This window comes from Sciurus vulgaris, assembly GCF_902686455.1.
Source record: "Sciurus vulgaris genome assembly, chromosome: 9".
NCBI classification, from domain to species: Eukaryota; Metazoa; Chordata; class Mammalia; order Rodentia; family Sciuridae; genus Sciurus; species Sciurus vulgaris.
Genome location: NC_136469.1, coordinates 145,418,090 through 145,441,409, shown reverse-complemented (window position 1 = coordinate 145,441,409; position 23,320 = coordinate 145,418,090). Strand labels below are relative to the sequence as shown.

Below are 23,320 nucleotides of genomic sequence, written 5' to 3'. Positions count from 1 at the left end.
GCCACCAGGCCCACAACACCAAGGAAGGAAGGAGTCAGGCGGCACTTGCTGAGCAAACGCCTTTTACTGAATCCACAGACGGGGCTGGGATGTGCCAGGACCGTCTTCCCATGGCCGCCTTCCCACGGCCGCCTCGTGACCTGGGAGCAGAGGCCTCGGGCCACAGGACGCCCTGGCGGCAGCATGGCCGTCACCAGAAGGCCAGGCATGGGGCACAGTGCACACAGGCCCACGCCCCAGGCGCCCTCCCCCTCAGCAGGACGCAGACCACCGGCCCCAGGGTCTCCAGCAAGCAAACCACACACCACACTTCCCACACTGGGCTCCTTACGAAAGGAAGGTCACCGACACTGGGACCCACAGGCAGACTCGCGTTTAATAGAATGCCCTTCTGAAAACTCATTTCAAAATAGAGACGCTCTCCCAAATTGTAAAAGCCATAAAAATGCAAAATACTTTTTTAGGAAAAATTGAATCAAAATTACATCTCATGTTCAAAATAGCACAAACCTCTTTCTGCCACCTGGCACACAGCGCCCCCGGCCCCCCAGAGTCAGTTATTCTCGATCTGCTCCAGGTCCAGGTCGCCGTGGTCCAGGGGAAAGATGCCCTCCTCCCCGGCACTGTCCCAGTCACTGGGGTCCCCACTGCTCCCTCCCTCGCCTGCACCAGTCGCGGGCTCCCTGCAGGCCCAGGAGCTGGCAGGGCAGGGCCCGGGAGCCCTGGGGCTGGAGCCTGGCGTGCCGCTGCCCACGAGGCCCTGAGAGCCACACGGGGAGGACACGACCGTCTTCGCCTGGGCATCGTCCTCGTCGTCATCCTCGCAGTCCAGGGAGCAAAGGCTCTTTGAGTTTTTTAAAGTCTGCAACAGAAAACGTACAGGCTGAGAGCACTTCCAAGAGGCTGCCCGACCGGCCAGGCACTGTGCCCCGTGCTGCACCAGCACCCCGGCCCTGCGCTGGAGCCACAGGCCCCCAGCCACAGCCCCGCAGGACTCCTGGCACCTGCCTGGCTGCTCAGGGAGACGCCAGCACAGCTGCGCCCCCAGCAGAGGCACCAGGTTCATGGGTATCAGCCACCCAGTAAACCGGGAGAGTGGCATCCGGGAGCCCCGGTCTTGCCCTCAGCAGACTGGCCGCCAGGGAGGGTCCCACACACCTGTTTCCAACGACGTTCACCCAGGGTGCGCTCTGTGCTTACCGCTACCTTCAAGCCACAGGCAGGGCACTGTCACCTCTCAGCCACCTGGGCCTCACCACGGCTTGTCGCCCAAGTCCCAGCCACTTCAACCTGCTTCCCGCCTTCCTCCCTCCTCTCCTAAGGTCACTGTTCTTCGAACACACGTCTGTGCAAAGCCTTCCCGTCTTAAACACCTAAGACACGCACAAATGCACACAACCTGTTCTGAGAGGGTGCCTCCAGCCCTGCCCAGGTCCCAGGCTACCCCAGCAAACTCGGTCCCCAAGCGCGCAGGTGGCAGGCCTCAGGAGCCGGTGCTGAGAGGCCGCAACGCCTGGAGCACCATGCAGCTGCCCTCGTCCTCACGGGCCCTGCTCATTTCAGCCTCCACTCTGCACCCACAGTCCCTGGCCATGCAGGACACCTCTCCTGGACTGTCCCTGTGTCCAGCTAGCCTGTGTACTGGCCTCCCAGCGACAGCCATGGACAGGCCTCCTCAAGGCTACACTACAGAAGCCGCTTCTCAGCATGACCAGGACTCAGTCTGCTGACACCACTTCCTCATCCTGCAGCCCATCCGGGCGTGGTGCCCTGGACCCACGGCTCCACCTGAGCCTCCACTGCTCAGGGCCAGACCAGTGCCTGCAGGCGCCCCAGGCGGCAGCAGTGCTGCCCTGCTTCGTCGCCCAACTCTAAGAAGTGAACATCTGAGAAGTCACTCCAGAGAACCAGCTCCTCCGAGAGAGGCAGCCACGTGGGCTCCGAGAGTGCACGGCTTTCCTTCTAAGGTGGACTGGACTACATGCCGCCATCACACCTGACCTCACACTGGCCGCAGCACTGGCTTGTCTCCTGCAGGCCACACCGCATGCCACGTGAGCTCACAGGGACACTGCATTTCAGCCCTCGGTCCAGAGCCAACCCACTGGACTTGTGCACAGATCTGACAGACGCATGAACCACTGCAGGATCCAATCACCCTCCATGACCCCAGCTGCACAGCGCAGGCAGGAAACCAGTGCCTCTGATGACCTCCAGGCAGAGGGGAAAGGACGGCTGCTCGACGAGGCACAAACCTCACGCGGGGCTGCAACGCAGTGGGGAGAGCCGCTGCACTGGAATCCTGCACACCTGACCTCCAGTTCCAGGCAGAAGAGCCGGACAGAGCCGTGGGAAAACAAAGGCCAGACTCATGTCCTGAGCAAGGCCGAGTCTCCAGAGCGCCCGTGGTTCTGGCTGCTGATGCAGCTATGGGGACACACATGGCTCCCAAGGCAGGCTGGCAGGCCTCCGGCACCTTCACTGAATGAGCTGGGCTGGTGAGGTTCTGGGGGAAGAAAGGGCAGCCTCCTAAAGCCAACCTAACATCCACATATGTCCAGGGCCGGCCTCACCACATCTGTGTGGACCCACCTGGTAAGGCCCCCAGCTTTGGCCAAACTAAGACACCCAAGTTCATGTTCCTGGGAAAGTACCAGCCCTGCCCACTATCCAAAGCTGCTCAGGCCCAGTGGCCACTCCATGGACCAGGGCTCTAGCCAGGGCCCAGCCCAGACATGTCAAGCCAGGATGCGGACGATAAACAGCAAAGACATTGGACAAAGGCACAGGGCCTCCCTCAGGGCCAAGGGAAAGGTAGGCTGCTCCAAGTCAGAACCCTGTGGACACAACCACGCCTAGAACCAAGCAGACAGTCAGAGCTAGATGTGAGTGAGCAGGTCACGTGTGTGATGAGGAAGCAGGTATGAAGCACACAGGCCCCTGGCCCCTGCCCGCCTCCGCTGGCACCTGCCACCCCGAGTCTCTGGGGGGCAAGGACAATGGAGGATGTGGCTGGGTGGACGCCCGCACCCTACACGCAGGCACTGTCCAGGCAGGGACTGCCCAGGCCTCTCTGCAATGCGAGCCTGAGGAAACACCAGCCTACCCAACGCCCACAGGAAGCTCAAGGCTGAGGGCCGCACCCCACGCATCTCCACACCCGAAGACAGAGGACAACAAACCCAAAAGGGGAACAGGAGGGAGGGACGGCCACCAGCACACAGAGGGCAAGCCGCCCAGCAAGACAGGATGTCACAGAGACAAGGCGCCCACCCCTGAACAGAAAGCAAGCAAGCAGGCTGCCAATGACCTGGGCACAGGCTGCAGGAGGGAGCTTGAGGGCCAGGTCAGGGAAGCTCCCACCCCTTGGCAAACAGGCTGGTCAGAGGGAGTGGGCTGGAACACGACAGGCATGGAGGTCCCCAGGATCCCGGGACGGTAGCTGGACGGGCAACACATGCTGCCCAGGAGGAGGCCGAGGCCAGGACAGCAGGCAGCACCTCACTTCTCCTGCTGATGGTGTCTGCAGGTGCCAGGCACCATCTGGGGACCCGACTCTACCCGAGATCACAATGGCCCTGCTATGCCCACTCTCCACCTTTGCCCACCTCCTGCCCAGGAGATGCCACACTCAGAGGGCTCCGCAGTCGTAGCCTGTGCACCCAGCCTAGGACGCTGGCTCTGCGGTGATCCCATGTGGCCCCGGGCAGCTTCCTGCATGTGACAGGGTGACAGTGTCCCTGTGACAGAGCTGGGATACGCAGTTTCTACCTTCACCACCTTCATGTCTGTTCATCCAACGTCACAATCAAAGCCACAAAGTGACCAATGGGAGATGCACCCTTGCAGGCGGAGCAGGTCGACAGGGCAGGCTGCTCATGCAGCACTGGGGACGCGAGGTGTAGACAAAGAGGGGATCAGAAAGCACGTGTGCGCGGAAGCCTCCTTGAGAGGGGCCCAGGCCGAGGCAGCCACGCACCTGCGCACTCGACCCCGCCGGCCATCCTAGAGAGGAGGTTGCAAATGGGTGCAGGCGGCAGAGGCACCGGCACCTGCAGACCCAGTTCCTCCACACTCAGGGCTGAGGCTTGGCCCCAGTGTGGTGCTGCTGGGCAGCCTATGGGGGACTCGTTAGAGGGCTTGGGGAACCAGCAGAGGCCCACCATCCTCTGTCCCTTCAGCATGTGAGGAACAGGTGGTCCCTCCACAGGAGGCACCAGACGCTGAGTCTATGGAGGCCCCACTGGACCGCAGCCTCCAGAACCAGGGAGCTTCCACATCCGTGCACACCCAGACCCTGGAGGGGCTGCTGCTGCAACTGATCTTGGCGTGCTGGGGAGGGAACCCAGGGCACATGCTGAGCCTGCGCTCTGCCGCTGAGCTACATCCCCAGCCCCCAGCCGTGGAATTTCGTCACAGCCACACAGGAAGGCAGCCTGTCTCTGGGTACTGGAACTGTGGAGAGCTTTGAAGGCTCTGGGTTTCAGTGAGCAAGGGCACCGGAGCTTCTCAGCCGGCCATCTGCCCACTGAGAACCCAGGACAGCGAGGACTGCTCACAAACCTTGATTCCCATGAGCACGCAAGAGGCTACACCCACTTCCTCACACATGTCCAGTCCAGCTGGCCTTAGGCTCTCCAGACCCACGGTAATTACTGGCCAGCCGCTAACTGCTATACTGAAGCTTCTTCCTGGGCCCCAGGCCCAAATGTAAGGCCACCAGGGAGCAGGTTCCTTCTGCACAACAGACAGAAGCACTCAACCCTGCAGGAGGCAGCGAGCACCCCCTGGACGTGCTCTGCACTGCCAAGGATGCACCCTGTGGAAAGCCAGCCCTGCATGCCCACCACCGAACCATCTGCACAGGTCCAGTGACGGCATCAACCCTGGACCAGCGCCTTGCTAATACGAACAAGATTATTTTCCCAGATAGGGGCAGGCAGCCTGTGTCCGCCTGCTGCTGAAGCCCACCTTCACCCCACCCAGTGCAGGTCCAGGGTGGAGGCTCTGCTTCCCTCAGCCGGGCCCCGCTTCCTGCTACAGTGGCCAGGGCCATGGTGGGCGCAGGAGCGTCCAGCTCTCCATGTCCTGGCCCTGGCTGAGCACTCAGCCCATGGGTATGGCAATGGCCACCCTGCTTCCACCTCTAAATTAGAGGCTCCTGTTTCCCCATCAAAACCGCCCTGCTGTGGCCCTCACTACAGCCTCCGGCGCACCCAGTCCCAGACTCCAGAGCTGAGCAGACAGACTCTTCTTCGGAAGACTGTTCTGTCACGTTTTATAAACACAGGCCCCGAAACCTAAGGACAGTAGCCCACCCAGGGAAGACCCAGTTAGAGCTGCAAGTGTCACACCAGCGGGCAGCTGCCAGCGTCCAGAGACGCACTACTGGAGAAGACTCCCAAGGCACAGCAAGGCTGGGTGTGCAGGAGCCACAGGTCTCCACCAGAGCTGCTTCCGCCCACAAGTGACATCTCAGGGTGCAGGCCACTCCAGACTCACCCCAGTATCTGAAACGCAGTACCAGAGCCTACAGGGAGGCCTTAGGCACAGCACCAGCACACCTGCTCCTTGTGCAGACTGCTCCAGCAGAGAGTGGGTCAGCAGGCAGCAGGGAGTCTGGCAGGAGGAGGTACAGGCTCACTGGACTCTGCACCCAAGATAACCAGTCTGGCCAAAGGAGTGTTGCACACAGGTCCCTCCAGCACAGGTGGGTGTCCACAATGCTGACAACAGTGCACACCTCACTATCGATCCAGAGGGGTCAGGAGGGATCCAACCACGCTATCACGCCCAAAAATGAGACCCTAAGTAAAACAGACTCTTCATCACAAAGATACAACTGATACAGAAAAAGATAGAGAGACCCCATAAAGATGTGTGACCATTAAAGAAACAAAGCAGCGGCAGGTACCCCAGGCCAGATCGACCTCCTGGGCGCGGCTGGGTAAGCTTGGGGGCTTCCAACTCAATCGGGAAACATAGGAAGGGTACTCAGGGCACTGCTCAGGGAGTCCCAGGCCCAGACCAGGAGGGAACATCTGCATCACCGATGCAACCAGAGCAGAGCCCCAGGGAAACTGCCGGCACTTCACAGAAGGCAGGGACACAGGTCCAGAGGGCCATGGACAGCTGGCCCTGAGAGGAACAGGCTTGGTACCAGGGCCCCAGAGACCACAGGAAGCCAGGTGCAGCTGTGGGCAACATGGAGGGCAAGCCTGCCCCAGGGGCACAGCCCACTCGGAACCACCCAGCAGCCTCAGGGAGGCGGGGTGTGGGGCAGGCACTCAGGTACGGCTGGACAGGCTGGTCCCCCCACCCCCAGCGTGGGCAGCCGCTCCACAGGGCAAAGCAGCCACAAAGCATGGACCTGCACAAGCCACAGACTCTGACCAACACTGCCAGGTGCGCAGAGCACGCTAAAACGCCCTCATCTTGAAACACAGCAGTCTGGCACACACTTCTGAAGGGGTCCTAGCAGGGCTGATGGAGGAGCCTGGGGACACAGAGGACAAGGGTCAGGGGAATGGTGAGGCCAGGTTTAGGCAAGGACAGCTGGAAACAGACAAGCAGCAGCAGCTTGGGAGGCTCAGGCAGTTTGAGAACAGCTGTGCACCTTAGCGAGCCCGTCTGCAGACAGGACAGGGCGGGTGCGGAGGAGTGCTGGGGCACTGGCCCATTACACGTGAACACCTGTGTGTGTGGCTTCTGGTTTGGAGATTTTTTTTTGGTACCAAGAATTGAACCCAGGGGCACCTGACCACTGAATCACATCCCAGACCTTTTTATGGTTTTCCTTGAAACAGGGCCTTGCCAAATTGCTGAGGCTGGTTTTGAGCTTTCAATCTTCCTACCTCAGTTGCTGGGATTACAGGCGTGCGCCACTGCTAATATTTTATATTGTGTGCATATGTGAATATATAACAATAAATCTCACCATTATGTACAACTATAAGGCACCAATTTAAAAAATGAGCAAAATTTGTGGGGCTGGGGTTGTGGCTCAGTTGTTATAGCACTAGCCTGGCATGTGCAAAGCCCTGGGTTCAATAGTCAGCATCACAGGTAAATAAGTAAAATAAAAAAATCCATTGACAACTAAAAAAAGGGCAATTTTTTTTTTAACATTTTAAAAATCTGAAAATAAAAAAGGGGCTTGGGACGACGTTCACTGGTAAAGCACTTGCCTAGTATGTGTGAGGCCTCAGGTTCAACAACCAACACCACAAAAAAAATTTAAAAAGCACACAGGTGAGCAAGAGGAGGATGGGAAGAGCAGTCCTGGGCTAAGTCCACAGGGTCCAGTTTTGTAGAAGCAGCAAAAAGACATCACCTTCCTCCTTGGGACTCAGTCCCTGGTGAACTGGGCTTACATCCTATTGGTGCAAAGAGAAAAGCTGCTCTTCACACTAAGAACAACAGCCAGGTCACACGGGGCACGTCCACAGCACAGGAAGCAGATCTGAACTGTGTGGCCCGTCCCTGGAGAGGAACAGACCCTGAGGCCCAGCTGCCGCATTTCATTAAGAAAGTAACTGAAGAAAACACAGCAATACACTCATCTTGAGGTGAGGACACAAAAGTCCATTTTTTGTATATTTTTGATAATCTGAGGTGCCTATTTTTTATTGTAATTGTGAAAGACGATAGGCAGGTCAGAGAGTAGAAGCCGACCATCATGCACTGTAGAGAAAGGACCTCCTGCGCCCCCCCTCGCCGTCCACACTGCCCTCTGCGTCTGCACTGGCTGAGAAAGTGCATTTGAACTCTGTCACGCACAAGGCTTGGGGACACATACCGGATGAGCACAGATGTGGAGCTTCCATGCCTATATTTTATCATAAGCAACTGCCACAGACGCCAGGGTCACCCTAAAACATCAGAACCTCCCAGCCTTCCACAACGAAAGCCCCGAGAGGTGTGCCAAGCACAGCCCACAAAGCCCGCACTGCCCCACCCTCCCCGCAAGCAGGGCAGCCCTGGGGCACCGCCACACGGCAGGCTCACCACAGTTCCAGTGCCCGCTGGGAAAGACGGAGACACCTGAAGAGGCCCGAGACAAGACCAGGAGCCACGTGAAGGGACAGAGCAGGCACTCAGCATCAGGGAGCCCTGGGGGCCCCAGCGTGGCCGAAGCTTGAAACCAGCCCCGTGGGGTCTCCCGCGGGGCCCACGGAAAGGCAGGTGCCAGGACCTGGCTCACTTGGGAGCAGAGGACTGATCGGCAAGCACTTGTTTCGGGTCAGAACTTCACAGCTGGGGGCTGAATGGAGGCTGCCCATGCCCGGCCGCCAAGCCAAGGAGGACAGGGCCTCAGGGAGAGAGGCTCCCGAGCAGAGGCAGAAGCTGCCATGGGGGAAAAGGGGTGGGCCAGAGGTCACAAGGGGACCCTCTGCCTGGGGCTCAGTGATGGGCAGGAGTGAGGCGGAGACCACAGGCCTCCAGGTGGGACCACATGGACACAAAGGTACCCATGGCCCCAATGCTCCCACTTACCCCAGGGGGTCACAGCACCAGCCCCACACAGCCCCTAGGTCCCCCAGAGAGAAACAGCCACACGCAGGGGACACTGAGAGCTGCCGAGCCCCCACAGGGTTCACATGCTCAACACAGCTCTGCCCCTCCCAGACCTCGCCTCCCCATACCCTCATACCTGGGCACCTGGCCAGTGAGCCTTTGGCTTTGGCCATGCCTTGCCCTGTGGGGGATTCCCGTGCCACAGTGAGCCCACCTCTGCCAGCACCCTGACCCAGCACTACCCCGGCCACGCCCACCTTCTCTGTCCCAAGGGGTCCAGAATGTCTGAAGTGTCTCCAGAGCATGACTGTCCCCAGGCCATCGACATGCCCGGCACGAGCGACTTCCAGCGCTGGAAGGCACCAGCCAACAGCTCCCCACTGCAGCCCCACTCCACTCCTGCCCTCCTGGTACCCACAGGCCATGCACACGGGCATCCCTGGCTTCGTGCCAGCTGTCCAGCAGGCACCATCACCCCTGCTCTCTGCAGAAGGAGGCACGACCTGTGAGTCTGGGCTTTTGGCCCCCCATAGCAAGCAGGAAGAATCTTCCAGAGAACCTGCCAGTCAGGAGAGGCAAAGCTGATGGTCACATGGCAGAGTCCAGAGCAGGCACACAGCAGGACCCCAAGGCTTCTCACACAGGCCCACCAGCCACCTGGTGGAGAGCCTGAGGCCACTGTCCTGTCTGTGCTCAGGACTCTGCACACTACACTACAGCAACTGCTTCCAGGACAGCCTGGGCACTGCTCACCATGTGCAGGCCCAGATTACACCCACAGCAACACCCTGCGGTGGAAGGGAGCAGTAGGCCTGAGGCCCTAGGATGGGGCAGGGCCTCCGGTCACTTAGTGAAAAGGCAGACACACCTGCCACCCCCCACTCTGGCCTCACCAGAGCAGCAGAAGGAAGCAGCAGGAGGCCACTACTGCCCATGTGCCCCAGGTTCCCCAACGCAGCCAACCGAGGCGTAAGCAGAGTCTGCACGGCTCCACCCAGGTCCACCCGAGGCACTGAGATGGCCGTGCCTCCCGGCACACACCAAGAGCCCACTCTCATCCTCCTCCTCTTCGCGACTACGCCACAGACAATGGCTGTGGGCATCGCCCAGGGCAGGTGTGCGGGCACCCGCTGTGAGGAGCTCCGGGCTGCTCCAGGTTTTCTTCCAGATCCTGACACAAAAAAGTCCCCCTCAAAACAGGCTTTCCCAAGAGGCACCGTGGATTTCCCGGGCACGCATGGGCACTACCCACCAGCTGCTGCTGCACTGAGTCACCTGCAGCCAAACCAGTGGCTCCAATGCCCACTGCCTCCCGCGGGCTGAGGGGCCCAGGGCTTGGAGCAGCTCCCGAGTGGTGGCTTCTCACCTCCCGGGCAACTGCTGCCCTGGAAGACGCAGCAGGGTCCCCAGCAGAGAGCCCACTGGGCTGGAGATCCTCCTGTGCTCCTCCCAGCTCCCTCTGCCCCCAGGGCCAGTGTGCAGGCTCTGCCCCGGAGTGACCACAGGTGCTCTGGAGCTGGGTACAGGGCCACCATCACTCACAGCTGGACTCCAATCCATGGGGCGGTGCTCCCGACCAGGCTCGCCCTGCGCAGCGCGACTCAGAAGGAGGCAGTGCGACCAGCCTGCACAGGCACCCTGCACCCTGCCCACCGGGGCTGGGCTCGCTGAGCACCGAGCTGACGGCGAGGCTCACCCGTGTCATTTTCAGTAAGTCCAAAGACGGGCGCGTCCACCTGGCATCTTCCTCACGCCTCCGCTTGCGCCGGCTCCTCCTCCCACTGAGCACACACGGCTGTGAGCGGCACCGCAGCAGGCCGTGGCGCCGGCCCAGCTCAGGCGTGGACGTGGGGGTGCTGCTGGCCGAGGGGAGGCGGGTGCCCACATCCGCAAGGTGCTCCTGCGAGAGGGACAGGCGGCGCCTTGAGGAGAGGGAGCAGGGCCCTGCCGGACACCATGGCAGGCCTGAACTGGAGCTGCCTTCGCTGCTGTCCACGAAGCCGCTGCTGGCCGAAGCTGGCCGGGGTGCCAGGGGCGAGGTGGGGTCGGCGGGCGACACGGGGCTCCTGGGCAGGCCTGCGCCCGGGCTTCGTGGCAGGGCGGAGCTCCCGGGGCCGCAGCGCTGCAGCGTGGCACTCCCACCACTGTTGCATCGCCTCTTGGAGACTGGCGTCCAGACCCGGGAGCCGCTGGGGCGCCATGGGGACCGGCAGCGCACCAGCTCCTCTGGCTCGGACAGGGACCGGCAGTGTCGCTTGGTCGGTGGTGCTGCGGGTGGCCCTGTGTTCTCAGAGAGGTCCAGAGCACTGCCCACACCCAGGCCTGCGCAGGGGCCTGGGGACTCCGGCCGCCACTGAAGACCCTCGGTGTGAGCCCCGCCTGGCAGGAAGGGGCAAACAGGCCCCACGGCCACCTGGCTCCCAACAGGCCGTCCTGCGTGGAAAGCTTTCCAGGGGCTCCTGTCCACTGAGGAGACACGAAGGGCAGGAGAGAAGGTAAGCAGGCAGGGTCCAAGCAACCCTAACACAAGCCAAGACCTGCCCTGCTGCCTGCCTGCCCCAGCTCTACCCTGAGGGATGCAGCCACAGCAGAGGGACAGGAGGTGGCACAAGGAGAGCACATGGTGGAGCAGATGCCACCAGCCATGCCGTCAGCACTGGCCCCACCTGTGCTAACCACAGGCTCCTGGACAGTCTCCGTCCCTGAAGGCCAGCTGTGGGGCTAACTCCACTTTAAGCGGGTAACCTGGTCTTAAGGAGGTGAGTTCACATTCCCCACAGAGCACCCTGAAAGGAAGCCCAGCTCTGTGCTCACTCTTGTTTCACTGAGACACCTGTGCCAGCAAAATGTTCTCCCTCTGTCCCCTGCCAGCCTCTCAGGCTGGGACTCCCCAGAGCCACTTCTCAGAAACAGACCCCCAGGCTTGGGCGTTGGCTCCCGTGGTTGAAAGGTACATGCGGGCAGCAAGGGCGAGCCCAAGGAAGACCCAGGCACTCCACAGCATGGCCGTCCCCAAGCACACGACCAAACAGAGTGCACCATGGCCGACAGCGGTGAAGGCCATGGGCAATGCCCACCCTTCCTCTAGGGGCCACAAGATGCCATGAGGGCCTGGTACCTCCCAGAAAGGGCCAGGCAGCCCCTTGACTCCCACCCACACTGCTGCCAGCAGAGAAGGCAGAGGCCTTGCTGAGCCCTGACCCTGGCCCATGCTCACAGACCACTTGGATCACTGGCCCAACAGCGACCTTCCCGCCCGTGCAGAGGACGTGAAGGCTCCCCTGGGCCTTGCTCCGAAACAGTCTCAGCTCCCAAGACCCCTCCTGGTCCCACCCTGCTCCCTGTCAGGGCTTCTACGACACTTACCACTGACCTCCAAAGGGAACAAATGGCCACTTTTGCTCAGTTTCTCGGCAGAATACTAAAAGTGATAAGAGAGAAGTTTCAGTGCTGAGACTTACATATGAAAATTCAGAAGAAAGAAACACTCCCAGCTGAGGCAGGAGGATCGCAAGTTCAAAAGTCAGCCTCAGTAACTCAGTGAGGCGCTAAGCAACTCCGTGAGACCGTCTAACTAAAATACACACGGTACTGGGGATGGAACCAGGGCCCCACGTATGTTAGGTAAGTGCTCTACCACTGAGATGCGCCCCAACACTTTTTTTTTTTATTTTGAGACAGGGTCTTGCTCAGTTGCTGAAGCTAGCCTCAAACTTTCTATCCTCCTAACCTCAGCCTCTGAGTAGCTGGAATTACAGGCGTATGCCACCACATCCAGCATTAATAGAGGTTTTTTCTAAGCCAGGCAAGGTGGCACATGCCTGAAGTCCTAGCAGCTTAGGAGGCTGAGGCAGGAGGATCACAGGTTCAAGGTGAGATTCAGCAACTTAGTGAGGCCTTCTCTCAAAAAGAGATATAAAAGGTTGGGATGTAGCTCAGTGACAGGGCACTCAGGGCTCAATCCCCAGTACCCAACCCTGCCAACCTGAGCTGCGTAAATGGATGACTTTTCTTCAAGCCAAGACACTTCCCGTCACTGCTCCTGAAGCCCTGGCCACCCTTCCTGTGCCAGCTTGAGCTGTGCCTGTCTTTCCAACCATACCAGCTTTCTCTCCAGCAAGAAGCACGAGTCAGGACCTCAGGAACCCTTGCCTGCCTGCCCCTTTCAGCACCGGGCCCAAGCCCCAGAGCCAGGCTGCAGAGGGTGCCTGGCCTTGGGCTGTCCAGGAAGCGGGGCCTCACACTCCCTCCACAGGGAGGCAGCGTGGGGGCTGGCAGGAAGGTGCCATGGCCAACGCCATGTGACCTTTCCCCTGACTGTCACTGCACCCGGGAGTATCAGGGACACAGGCATTATACACAAAGGGCTTAAGAGACTGGGTCTGAGACCCAGAAAAAGATGCCCATCCACAGCAGCCTGCCCACATGCCCCACTCCCACCAGCACAGCTGCGGGGGGCTGGCACAGGCACAGGCACTGGTGACCTGCAGGTTCAGATGCAGAGAAGCAGCAGCTCTGGCAGCACTAGCTGAAGGCTCCCAGGCCCTGGAGCAAGCCAGGAGAGCTGTGGCACCTCCCTCTGGCTACAGGGGCTCCCGGCCCCAGGGTAAGCTCCCCGGCCCCTTCACGAGGCTGCAACCTCTCCAGCAGCGGGCAGCACCTCAAGGCCAGTGGCCCTTCTCCCTGGCCCAGCACTCCCCTAGAACGTGCCCCAGGACTGTCCCCAGTGTGTGAGGAAGTGGCCTCCACCCCAGTGATGCAATCATCTAGCAGGACAGGGCTCCCTCAGCCAGCTAGGATGGCTCAGAGGGGCTCAGAGGACGGCAGGCCTGCTCCCCAAGGTGACCAGCACTCGTGCAGGGCAGCACATGCTTCCAGCAGGTCCTTCACACGTGCAGCTGCATGGGAGGTGGGCTGAGCTGGTGGCCACCACATCCACCCAGGCCAGGGGCACAATGGACCTCAGAGAGCCCATGTCATATCCCAGCACCAACCACACCCACCCACAGTCACTCCACGGCAGCCCCAGAGGTGGTCCAGGCCAGCAGCACTCTCCACTCCCATCTGGCCTCCCAGCCCTCCCCCGCCCAGGGCAGCTACCCTGACCTGAGTCCTGGTCACTCTCTGCCCTGAGCATCTGGCCCGAGAGTCAAATCCCAGGGCCCAGTCACACGGCCTCCTACTACCTCCAGTCATCAGCCAGCAAGGCTCTCCCCAGACCTCCCCGCAGCTCACCACCCACCACCTCCAGTCCCACCCAGAGGCCAGCGCCCTTGCCACCCTCCTGGGTGCCAACATTTCTCCAAACACACTGCGCAACTCCTTCTTGCCCCTGCCGCGGGTGAGCACCTACACCCAGCCCGGCATTGGAACAGGTCCAGGCACAGACAGGCCTGCTGAAGGACTTTAACATGTGGAGTTCAGCACCTGCTGCTGTCTCCAGCTCTCTGGACACCCACTCCCAGCACTATCCACTATTTCTCCTTCCCTGATGGAGGGCCCTGATGGCCCCTTCCTGCCACAGCAACAGAAGGACCCCTCCCACCTTCCAGTGCTCAGCCCCCACCACGTCCCCAGCACTGCTCCACAGTGCAAGTCAAGGCCCTGCCACAACTCTCCCGTGTTACCAGTTGTCACACCTGTGGTCACTGGCCACCTGTGGGCTTTGAGGTGGGTAGTGAGTGCCCCCTCTGGCCTGAAGCCATAGGCAAGCAAAGCAATTGGAACCCAAAGCTCCCTGGAGAGCAAGGAGAGGGGAGCATCCAGCCCAGACACGCTCCCACCATGACACTACCCCACTGCACAGAGCAGCAAACCAGAGGGGCGGCAGCAGACAGGCAGCTCTCAGAGAGCTGTGCAGACAAAAGCCAAGCCAAGAGGCCACACACTTGTGGCACTATTCATGAATCGCTGCTGACATGAAAACAGGCCGAGATGATGGAGGACCAGGGAAGGGGACACACCAAGGGGGTGGTGTGGCCTGCAGGGGCCACCTGAAAACCACCCTCAGCAGGACCAGAGCTCATGCTCGTCAGCACTGTTTGCCAAGGAAATGGCAGGAGAAGAGACACAAGTGACCCTCAAGCCACTTCCTATCCTCTACCAGGTCAAACGAAGGGTACCAGGGAGGCTGGAGTGGCCCATCCTCTCCCTAGATCACCATGCACAGCAGGACTAGCCTCCATCCCCAAGGTCAGAGGCAGAGCAGAACTGGGTGTGCCCGAGTCCTGGCTTTGTACACAGAGGCCTTGGGGACCAGGGGTGCAGGTCAGCCCCAGGAGACCCAACTAGAGGAGCGACGGGAGGAGCCCACCTCACTGTGTCCAGGTAGGACGGGGAGGACTAGGGCTGACGGGATGGACCAGAAGGTGCAGGCCAGCCTGGCAGGCCCCTGTCACAACAGACACAGTTGCCCTCTCTGCCAGAGCCTCCTGGGACTCGGTGAGGCCTCCCACTCCAACATGGCCAAGGCCAGGGCTGAGGGGCCTGGGCATCCCACACACACAGGTGCTCAGGCCTCACTGGACAAAGAGCCGCACCAACACCAAGGCCACAGCATGAGGCACTGCATGTTCATGACTTCTAATTGCATTTGAATCATTTCAGATTTCAGTTCTGAAACTCACTTCCACTTCACTTACTAGGAAACTTCTGTTCTGTTCTGTTCTGTTCTGCAGTACAGGGACTGAACGCAGGGCACCTACCAACTGGGCTACTTTAGCAGGGAGGGGTACTGAGGATTAAACCCAAGGCACTCTAAGCTACCTCCTAGCCACTCTGATTTTGAGAGAGGTTTTTCTAAGTTGCTGAGGCTGAGCTTGAACCTGCAATCATCCATCCGCAACCTCCCAGGTTGTGGGATGACAGGCATGCACCACCACACCCAGCTCTAAGTATATTTAAGGCAACCTGGGTACATGAATCTACTTTTTCAAGTGCAAGTTTTATGAAATCTAAATACACATCAAATATTTCTGTAACAAATATTTGTTTCTGGGTTTTTATTTTAATTTTTTTTTTTTTACAATGGGAATTTCAGTGTCTAAGTTGAGATCTGCTGTAGTATAAAATATACACCACATTTCAAAAGATTTGGCTTTAAAAAAATGTAGATTTTTGGCAGGTGTGGTGGCACATACCTGTCATCCCAGCACCTCAGGAAGCTGAGGCAGGAGGATGACAGGTGCAAGGCCAGCCTCAGCAACTCTGTGAGGCCCCGTGTCCAAATAAAAAGGGTTGAAGTCTAGCTCATGGGGAGAGCACCCATGTTCAACCCCAAGAACCAAACGAACAAAACAAAATAATTTCTGTGTCTTCAGAGATGCCATCAGGCAAGTGCAAAGCCAGCACCTGGATGAGAGGAAGTTCCGCGCCTGTCTGATAAGGGCCGGTACCGGGAGCCCAGGAGGAAGCGTAGGAAGGACAGCCAAGAAAGGAACAGCCAACCGCAAAGGGGACACGGCTCTAGGAGTGCTTCTCCAGAAGTCGCTCAAAGAGGAGCACAGGGCGGGACACTCGCCACGGTCAGCCCCACGGCCAGCCCCACGGCCAGGCGCCACCTTGCGTCCACGAGGGTGGCTGCGCTCTCCTGGGACAGGGCCAGGTGCTCCTGGAAGGGACAAGCGACTGCTGGGCGACGCCTGGCAGGCCCCCTGACGACCTCCTGAGCACACCCCACCACAAGGACAGCACTCACGAAGCCTGCAGGCCCAGCCCACATAGCACCAGCCGGCCAGCCACAGTGGACCAGCCCACGTCCACCGTAGAGGAACGACACATGGGGCCTGCCGAGCACGGGCCCAGTCACACTCCAGCAGGGCTGGAGTAACGGGAGGGAGACCCTCCGGGCAGGGCCACCTGCGCCATGCCACCCCCAGCTGGACGCTCAGTCTAACCAGGGCAGGGGTGTCCTGAGGGTGATATACAATGTCCACTTGCCACAGAAGGGCAAAAATTACTCTGCCTAAGCCAGGTTCAAGCCAGACAAAACTAGTCCACAGTGATAAATTGAGGCTCCGTCAGAGCACCTGACGTGCGCTGGTCACTGGGACGTGGGCAAGAGTGCACAGGCCTCAGGGACTCCCGACACACCGATGGGCCTGGGGCTGCCCAGCCCACCAGGCCCCTCAGCTCTCAGCCTGGGAGCCTCCCCCTCCAGTGCTACCGCCTCCCGTGACACCACGTGTGGACAGCACCCTGCCTCTGGTGCTGGAGCCAACTCACCGGGCCAGCCTCACAGGCCTTGCAGGTAAGGTCGTCCAGACTCTGGTTCTGCAGCTTCTCGGTGATAAGCGTGACCATGGTCAGTGCCCTCCTCTGCCCACCGCAGAGCACTGGAGTTCTGGGACATCAGACCTCAGGAAGCCCAGGCCATCACTGGGTCTGCACTAAACCTTGGGGTTATGTCTCTGCTTCACAGATGGAACGACCATTTCCCTGGGCTCTTCAGAGCTGTGTCTCTGTGAAGACAAATCACCACGTGACTGGAATGGAGCCATTCTGTCAAGGTTTCTGCTCCGGGTCGAGTCTCTCATGCACTCCTGACATCCCTGCCTGACACCTCCCCCCTCACTTTCTCAAAATCACTAGTCACGTGCTCCCTGCAGCCTCTAAGAACAGGGTCTTCTGGAAAAAGGACAAAGGGTCAGGCACACACAGCACCAGCCCCTCTGAAACCCTCTCTAAAGCAATAGGAAAGGCCGCCCCATCCTGCTCCAAGAAAGGAGAAGAGGATGGCAGCAACAGGGGAGCCAGGCCTCCGGTGGCTCACACGTTCCACACCAGGTGTGCCTCCCCAGCCCCGGCCCCTGAAGCTGGAGCCCCTCTGGGGAGAACAGGGAGGCACACCAGACCTACAAGAAGGGGATCCACAAGCCCTGAGCTCTCCGGCCCTGGGGTAGCCAGCTCAGACCATCTCACCCACAAGGAGAGATGTCCCCATCCAGCAAGAGGTCCAGTGTGCCCTCAGGACACCAGGTGCACATGGCCCCAGCCCACTCTGGGCCCAGTGGTGAGGGTGAGCTCCCACCAGGGGCCACCAGCCGAGGAAGCGAGAGGCCAACGCAGATGGAGAGAAGCAGGCGGCAAGCCTGCATGTGTGCTCAAGTGTACCCGGCATGAGGCGCCCTCTGAAAGGACAGTCAGAGGGAGGGAAAGAAGCCTTGGAAGCTCGAAGAGCAGCAGTGGAACCCCACAGGCCTCCAGAGCATGCGTCCCCAAGTGCCACAGGATAGGGCAGGGCAGTTGGACCCTGGAGCACCTGGGAGTGAGGGCTCCACCTCCCGCCAGCAAGCTGCCTGAGGGGTAAGCAGCTGGCCACACCATGGTGCGACTGCCACATCAAGTGGGGCCACACTGGAAAGTAGGAGCAAGCGACCTCAGGAATGCGAGGGCAAGACCAGCGAACAGCCAGGAAAAAGCACACCAGCACCTCCAAAGACGCTGCCAAGATCTCAACAAGGTCAACACCCACTTTTCACTCTTAGGAAACGGTGTCTAAATGGACTCCACCCACACTTCCTCTGCATCACTTTGAAAATGAGGCCCAAAGCTGGCACCTGCCTGGATGGGGCAGTCAGGGCACCTGGCAAGCACAGGAGCAGGGCCAAGCACCACCACCAACACTGCACCTGAGCACCCAGCAGATGCCACCTGCCTGGCCTGGAGACCAGGGGGCCTGGCCCAGGCAGGACTGAGTCCTCACCACAGGAAGGGGCTACTCCAGGTGGGGGTACCCAAAGAGTGGGAAGACTGCTCCCACTTAGCTCATCTGCTTTGGGATCACACCCCTGCTCCTTCAGCACCTGGTGTGCCTGACACCCACAGCCCTGGGCGGGGGGCTCTGGCCTACAGCAGGGGTCTGCACCAAGGCAGGTCTGTTTTTCACAGACAAGGTGCCGGAATCAGGGCCAGTCTTGCTGTGGGACCAGCACTGGTCTGACACCAGCTGGCCAGGGCCAGCAGGGACAGAGAAAGTCATGAGCAGCATGGCTGGCTGCTCACCTCCATCCCAGCTTCCAAGCCACACCCTTGCAGGACAGGGCTTCACAGGGTCCGCCCTCAGCACACCTTAATCCTACCAACCCCAATATGAACCAGTTCTCCTCTCCCTCAGCCCGGGTGCCAACCATCTGATCTCTGCTAAAACCTCCCGGGTGGACAAAACACACGTGCCCACCCTACAGGCCACAGCAGCAAAATTTGACTTGAAAAAAAAAAAAAAGAAAGAAATCATAAAATAACCAGTAGTTTATTTTAAAAATGGGCCAAAGCCAGGTGCGGTGGCTATATCTGTCATCTCAAAGACTCAGAGACTGAGACAAGAGGATCCCAAGTTCAAGGCCAACCTAGGCAACTCAGTGAGACCCTGTTTCAAAATAAAAATAAGTAGTGCTAGAAATGTAGCTCAGTGGTAGAGCACCTGCCTATCATGTGTAAGGCCCTGGGTTCCCAATACAAAGAGAGAGGAGCAACAGACCCCATGGTCCTGGTGCACTGGAGGAGGTGAGACTAGGCAGAAGGAAGGGTTTAGGTGGCAGCTGGCAGATGTGACAGCAGTGGGTCTACTCCAGAGTGGTGGGAATCCCCAAGCCCCAGTGACACCAGTAACTGTGAAAATCAAGAGCAAGAACTGTTCCTTACAGCAGACCACCAACTACAATCACAGGCAGAGAGCGTTTGAAATCCTGAAAACCCACCCTCTGACAAACACACCAACCAGTTTCAGGCAAGAACTATCCGTGGAGGGCCGGGGTGCAGCTCAGTGGTGGCATGCCTGCCCAACACGTGCAGGGCCCTGGGTTCAATCCCCAGCCCTGCAAAACATACAAAAAGGAAGGAATCATCACCAGCAAATGCCAAACTCCACAGGTGAGGCAAGATGAGGATCTGAACCTCACACATCTGCAACCATCTCCCCACAAGACACTCGTTAGTTACAAAGGAAAATAACCAGCAGAGGAACTCCCGAGCCACAGGACACACAGACACAGTGCCTCCTGAGGGGACACGGGAGGACACATTCCACAGCGGGGCTCCTGCTAAAGATGCAGAACCTGTTCAGTCAAACACAGCAAGCGAACTCGACAAAACTGGCCAGTGCCGTTCAGAAGCGTCCAGGTTGTTCAGAGCAAGGCCCGTGCAGCCTGGAGGGCACCCGAGGCAACGCCGTCCTGGCTCGGAAGAGGGGGTTGGGGGACAACTCCCAAAGTCTGAGTCAGCCCCGCTGGACCGCAGACTGCAACCGTCACCACCACTTTCCTGATGGACGTCATGCCCTCTGCCTTGTAGTGGTGGGAGACATGGACCAGCAGAAGGGCTCCATGCCCCTCCACAGGGGTGGCTAAACAGTTGTGCAACTGCATCCTGTCACCACACTGCCAGCTCAGGAAGGGGCCTGGACCACACCATGCTCTGCAGGCAGCGTCAAAGCAGAGCTGGTGGGAGGCCCTGTGGTGCAACTCCTGCCCTCACGGCAAAGCCACAGTCCCCCCGCACTGAAGAGAAAGCTACTCCTACACAGTAAGGGGGGACCAGCAGGTGCTACCCACCCTTCCCACCTGGAAGCCAGACAGGGGCTATGAGTGCCGGGACCCCAGTGCAGCATGTGGACTCCAATCAAGGAGGAGGAAGGCACATTACCCAGGCAGTTACCACCCAGGGGGGTTTCCAGAGCTGCCACCACAAACCATCATGATAAGAGGCTTCCACAACTGAGCTTTATTCTCTCACAGTTCTGGAGGCCACAAGTCCAAAGTCAGAGAGTCCTCCTTTGGAAGCACACAAGGAAAGCTAGTCCCTGCAGGCTGGGTCCTAGTGGCTCCCAGGAAGTCTTGAGCTTCTTGGCTGGTATCAGCATCTCTGTCTCTCCAGGGTCCTAACCTGCTTCTCCCAGGGCTCTGCATCTTCCTAGGACTTAGGAGACTGGATGATCCTACTTCATTGTGGCCTCCTCTTAGTCTACATCTTAGTTACATCTGCAAAGACCCTACTTCCAGAGGTACTGGGGGGAGGGGTTAGGAACTGAGTACAGCTGGGGGCATGATTCCACCCACAGTGCCAAGCCAGTCTCCCCGTCCCCCAACATGACGACAGAGCACACAGACACAAGGCTACAGCATGCCCTCCTCCAGGCGGCTCCACCCCTCTGCACAGAGGCCCTGGGTGGGGTCCTGGGATGAAGCTAGTCAGGATCAGAGGAAGTGCCAGAGCCAGGCAGGCAAGGCCAGAGAAGCATAGAATGATGAGATGGTAGTAAGGGGGAAGCAGGCAGCCTGACATCAAAGAAGAGAGGGCAGCGAGGAGAGCCACTGGCCTCCATCAGGGAAGAGAGGGCAGCGAGGAGAGCCACTGGCCTCCATCAGAGAAGAGAGGGCAGCGAGGACAGCCACTGGCCTCCATCAGAAGCAAGCAGCAGTCTTTAGGGGCAACCAGAGAAGCCCCTCAGAGAATGACATGAAGCGGAGACTATAAGCCAAGCCAGGGGTCCTGAGAGGGAGACAAAGGCTGGCCCTGGCAGTGAGATACCGTAGGTGCAGAGGTGGATGGAAAGCAGCTATGGCCAAGCAGGATACCTGGCTCAGGTGACACAACTGACCAGTCCTGCCCTGGTGGGGGCGGGACACTCTGAGGACATGCTTTAGCAGGAACTGAGAAAGGACATGTGCCAGACAAACACCTCAGGAGGTAAAGTCGGTCCTGTGGTCTGCCCCCTCCCAGGTGCCAAGGCCCACGTAGAGTGGACACAACTCAGAGGTTATGTGCTGCCTTCAAGGCCTGGCAAATGCTGGGCTATGCTGGTCCTCAGGTTCTCTCACCAGACCTTGACCGAAGGGGAGTCCCACACTCTGCCCCCAGAGCCACCCTCCCAGGCCTCTAGGACAGAGGACAATCTCCTGCCCTGGTCCTAAGCCCAGGCCCTTCCGACCCTCCTTCCCTCACCCTACATTGTGGCCACACAGCCCCCACCTTCTGCTTGGAGTGTCACAGGCAAGGCAGGCGCCCCATGAGAACAGCCCCCACCAGGCACCAACTCAGTCGCCCCTACCACACAATGACAGAGGCCCCAGCTAGGGCTCCGGCTCCCACTGCCTGGGACCTGCCCTCCACATCAGCACCCAAGTAGGCTCTTTTTTTTTTTTCTGAATTCCAGTCTACTAGCTGGAGTCAGAGCATTAGCCAAGCATGAGTCTGTGTCCTCATCAAGTCCCCAAGCACACCGCTCCAAAGGCTCCGGTGGCCCTGGGGCACGCTCGAGGCTAAGGCAGCACTGCTCCCACCCACAAGCGCCCCATCTGTGTCCTCCAGTCCTTTGAGATCAGGGCCACACCACTCCAGCACAACCTCACTGCTTCCACGTAGGGCCATGTGCCGAGAGCTCAGGGACGAGCCCTTGTCCTGTCCTGCAGCAGCCCCCATGCGTGCTCTCAGCTCCTCCCAGGGGCACATGCCTTCCCGCCACACTTCCTCCACCTCCCTGGGACAGCCACCAACTGACCGTGGGCACAGCTCTACACCAGCCCCTTGGCCACACCTCCCGGGGGGCTGTTCGAGTCATCCTCGACGCTCCCTCCCATAAAGAGCATCCCAGTCAGCCTTGCAGCAGGCTGTCCCCAAGTTAAAAATCCCCTCCCTTTTCTCATATGCAAAGTTTCTGTCTAGTACAATTTCCCCAAACTCCCCAACAGAATCATAAAGCTCCTAGGAACAAGTTCCGTTGGATCAAAGACATCAGGAAGGCTGTGGTGGTGGCTCAGTAGTAGAGCATGCCTAGCATGTGAGGCAATGGGTTCGATCCCGAGCATCACATTAAAAATAAATTAATAAATAAAGGTATCGTGTCCATCTACAACTAAAAAAATAAAAAATTAAAGAAAGACATAAAGACCCTGCAGCCTTGGGCTCAGACCGCAGGGCAGTGTTTGACCCACCTCTAACCTGGCCCCCACTTATCTTGCAGCTTCCTGGGAAAAAAGGCCGGTGAAGCCCATGATTCTTCTCTCCTCCCACTGGTGTGGGCAGCACACAGCTCCAACACCTGCCCAGCTCTCAGGGTCTTCTCTACCTAGTGTTGGAAAACAGACCACCTCCCGCAGGTCTCAGACTTGCTGGCTGCCAACCACGCCCCTCCCTCTCCAGTGCTCTATGGCTGCTCCTGGACATCCTTTCCAGACCTCTGGCCTCTCCTCCCAACCTCGCCCAATTTGCTGTTGCTGCTGATCTGCCTGCGAGGCCCGTCCTCAGCTCCGACTCCCAGCCCTCTGCCAGGCTGGCTCGCCCTCCGAGGCTCCTCCGAACAGTCCACTTTGCAGTCTGCCTTTGTTTCTGGTTCTGCACTGCCCACCTCGGTCCTCTGTTTTCAGGCTGGACTCCCACCGACATGTCACCCTGCTCTCCACTCATGCCACGGGGAGCCCTCACAGCTGCCTCACAGCACAGGGGCTCACAGGCACGACTCCCAGCACTCGGAGAGCTCAAGAGCTGCAACCAAACAGACTGACGTGGGCAACCAACTCCGGGGCGGACGAGCCCCAGAGGCGCGATGCCAGGAGAAACAGGCTGGCTCCCACAGGGACTGCAGACACGGCACACGGATGCTGCCAGCGAGGCGCCACCTGCCCCGCCAGCATGCCACTCCAGGGGCTGCCCAGAGGCGCTGCTCCAGAACCTCAGATCCCAGAAGCCACAGCCAGAGCGAGCGACTAGAAGTCTTGCAAGTCACCAGTTTTGGAGGTAATTCATGATGCTGCCATGGTAACCACAACAGGGACGCTTACTCCAGAGAAGGGCTGAATGCCACCCTCGC

At 59.2% G+C, this 23,320-nt stretch overlaps 1 protein-coding gene across 2 annotated transcripts in view; it reads right to left on the bottom strand.

Annotated features, from left to right (window-relative positions):
• Positions 1-357: 357 nt before the first annotated feature.
• Positions 358-23,320, bottom strand: part of FAM53A (family with sequence similarity 53 member A) — a 30,606-nt gene continuing 7,643 nt past the window's right edge. For both annotated transcript variants that reach the window (XM_079154574.1, XM_079154575.1), the window contains exons 2-5: positions 16,741-16,976; positions 11,884-11,938; positions 10,214-10,983; positions 358-862 (exon numbers count right to left, since the gene is read on the bottom strand). In XM_079154574.1, the coding sequence (XP_079010700.1) occupies positions 554-862; positions 10,214-10,983; positions 11,884-11,938; positions 16,741-16,818 (1,212 nt within the window). In that variant the 5' untranslated portion in view covers positions 16,819-16,976 and the 3' untranslated portion in view covers positions 358-553. The remainder of the gene's footprint in view (positions 863-10,213; positions 10,984-11,883; positions 11,939-16,740; positions 16,977-23,320) is intronic.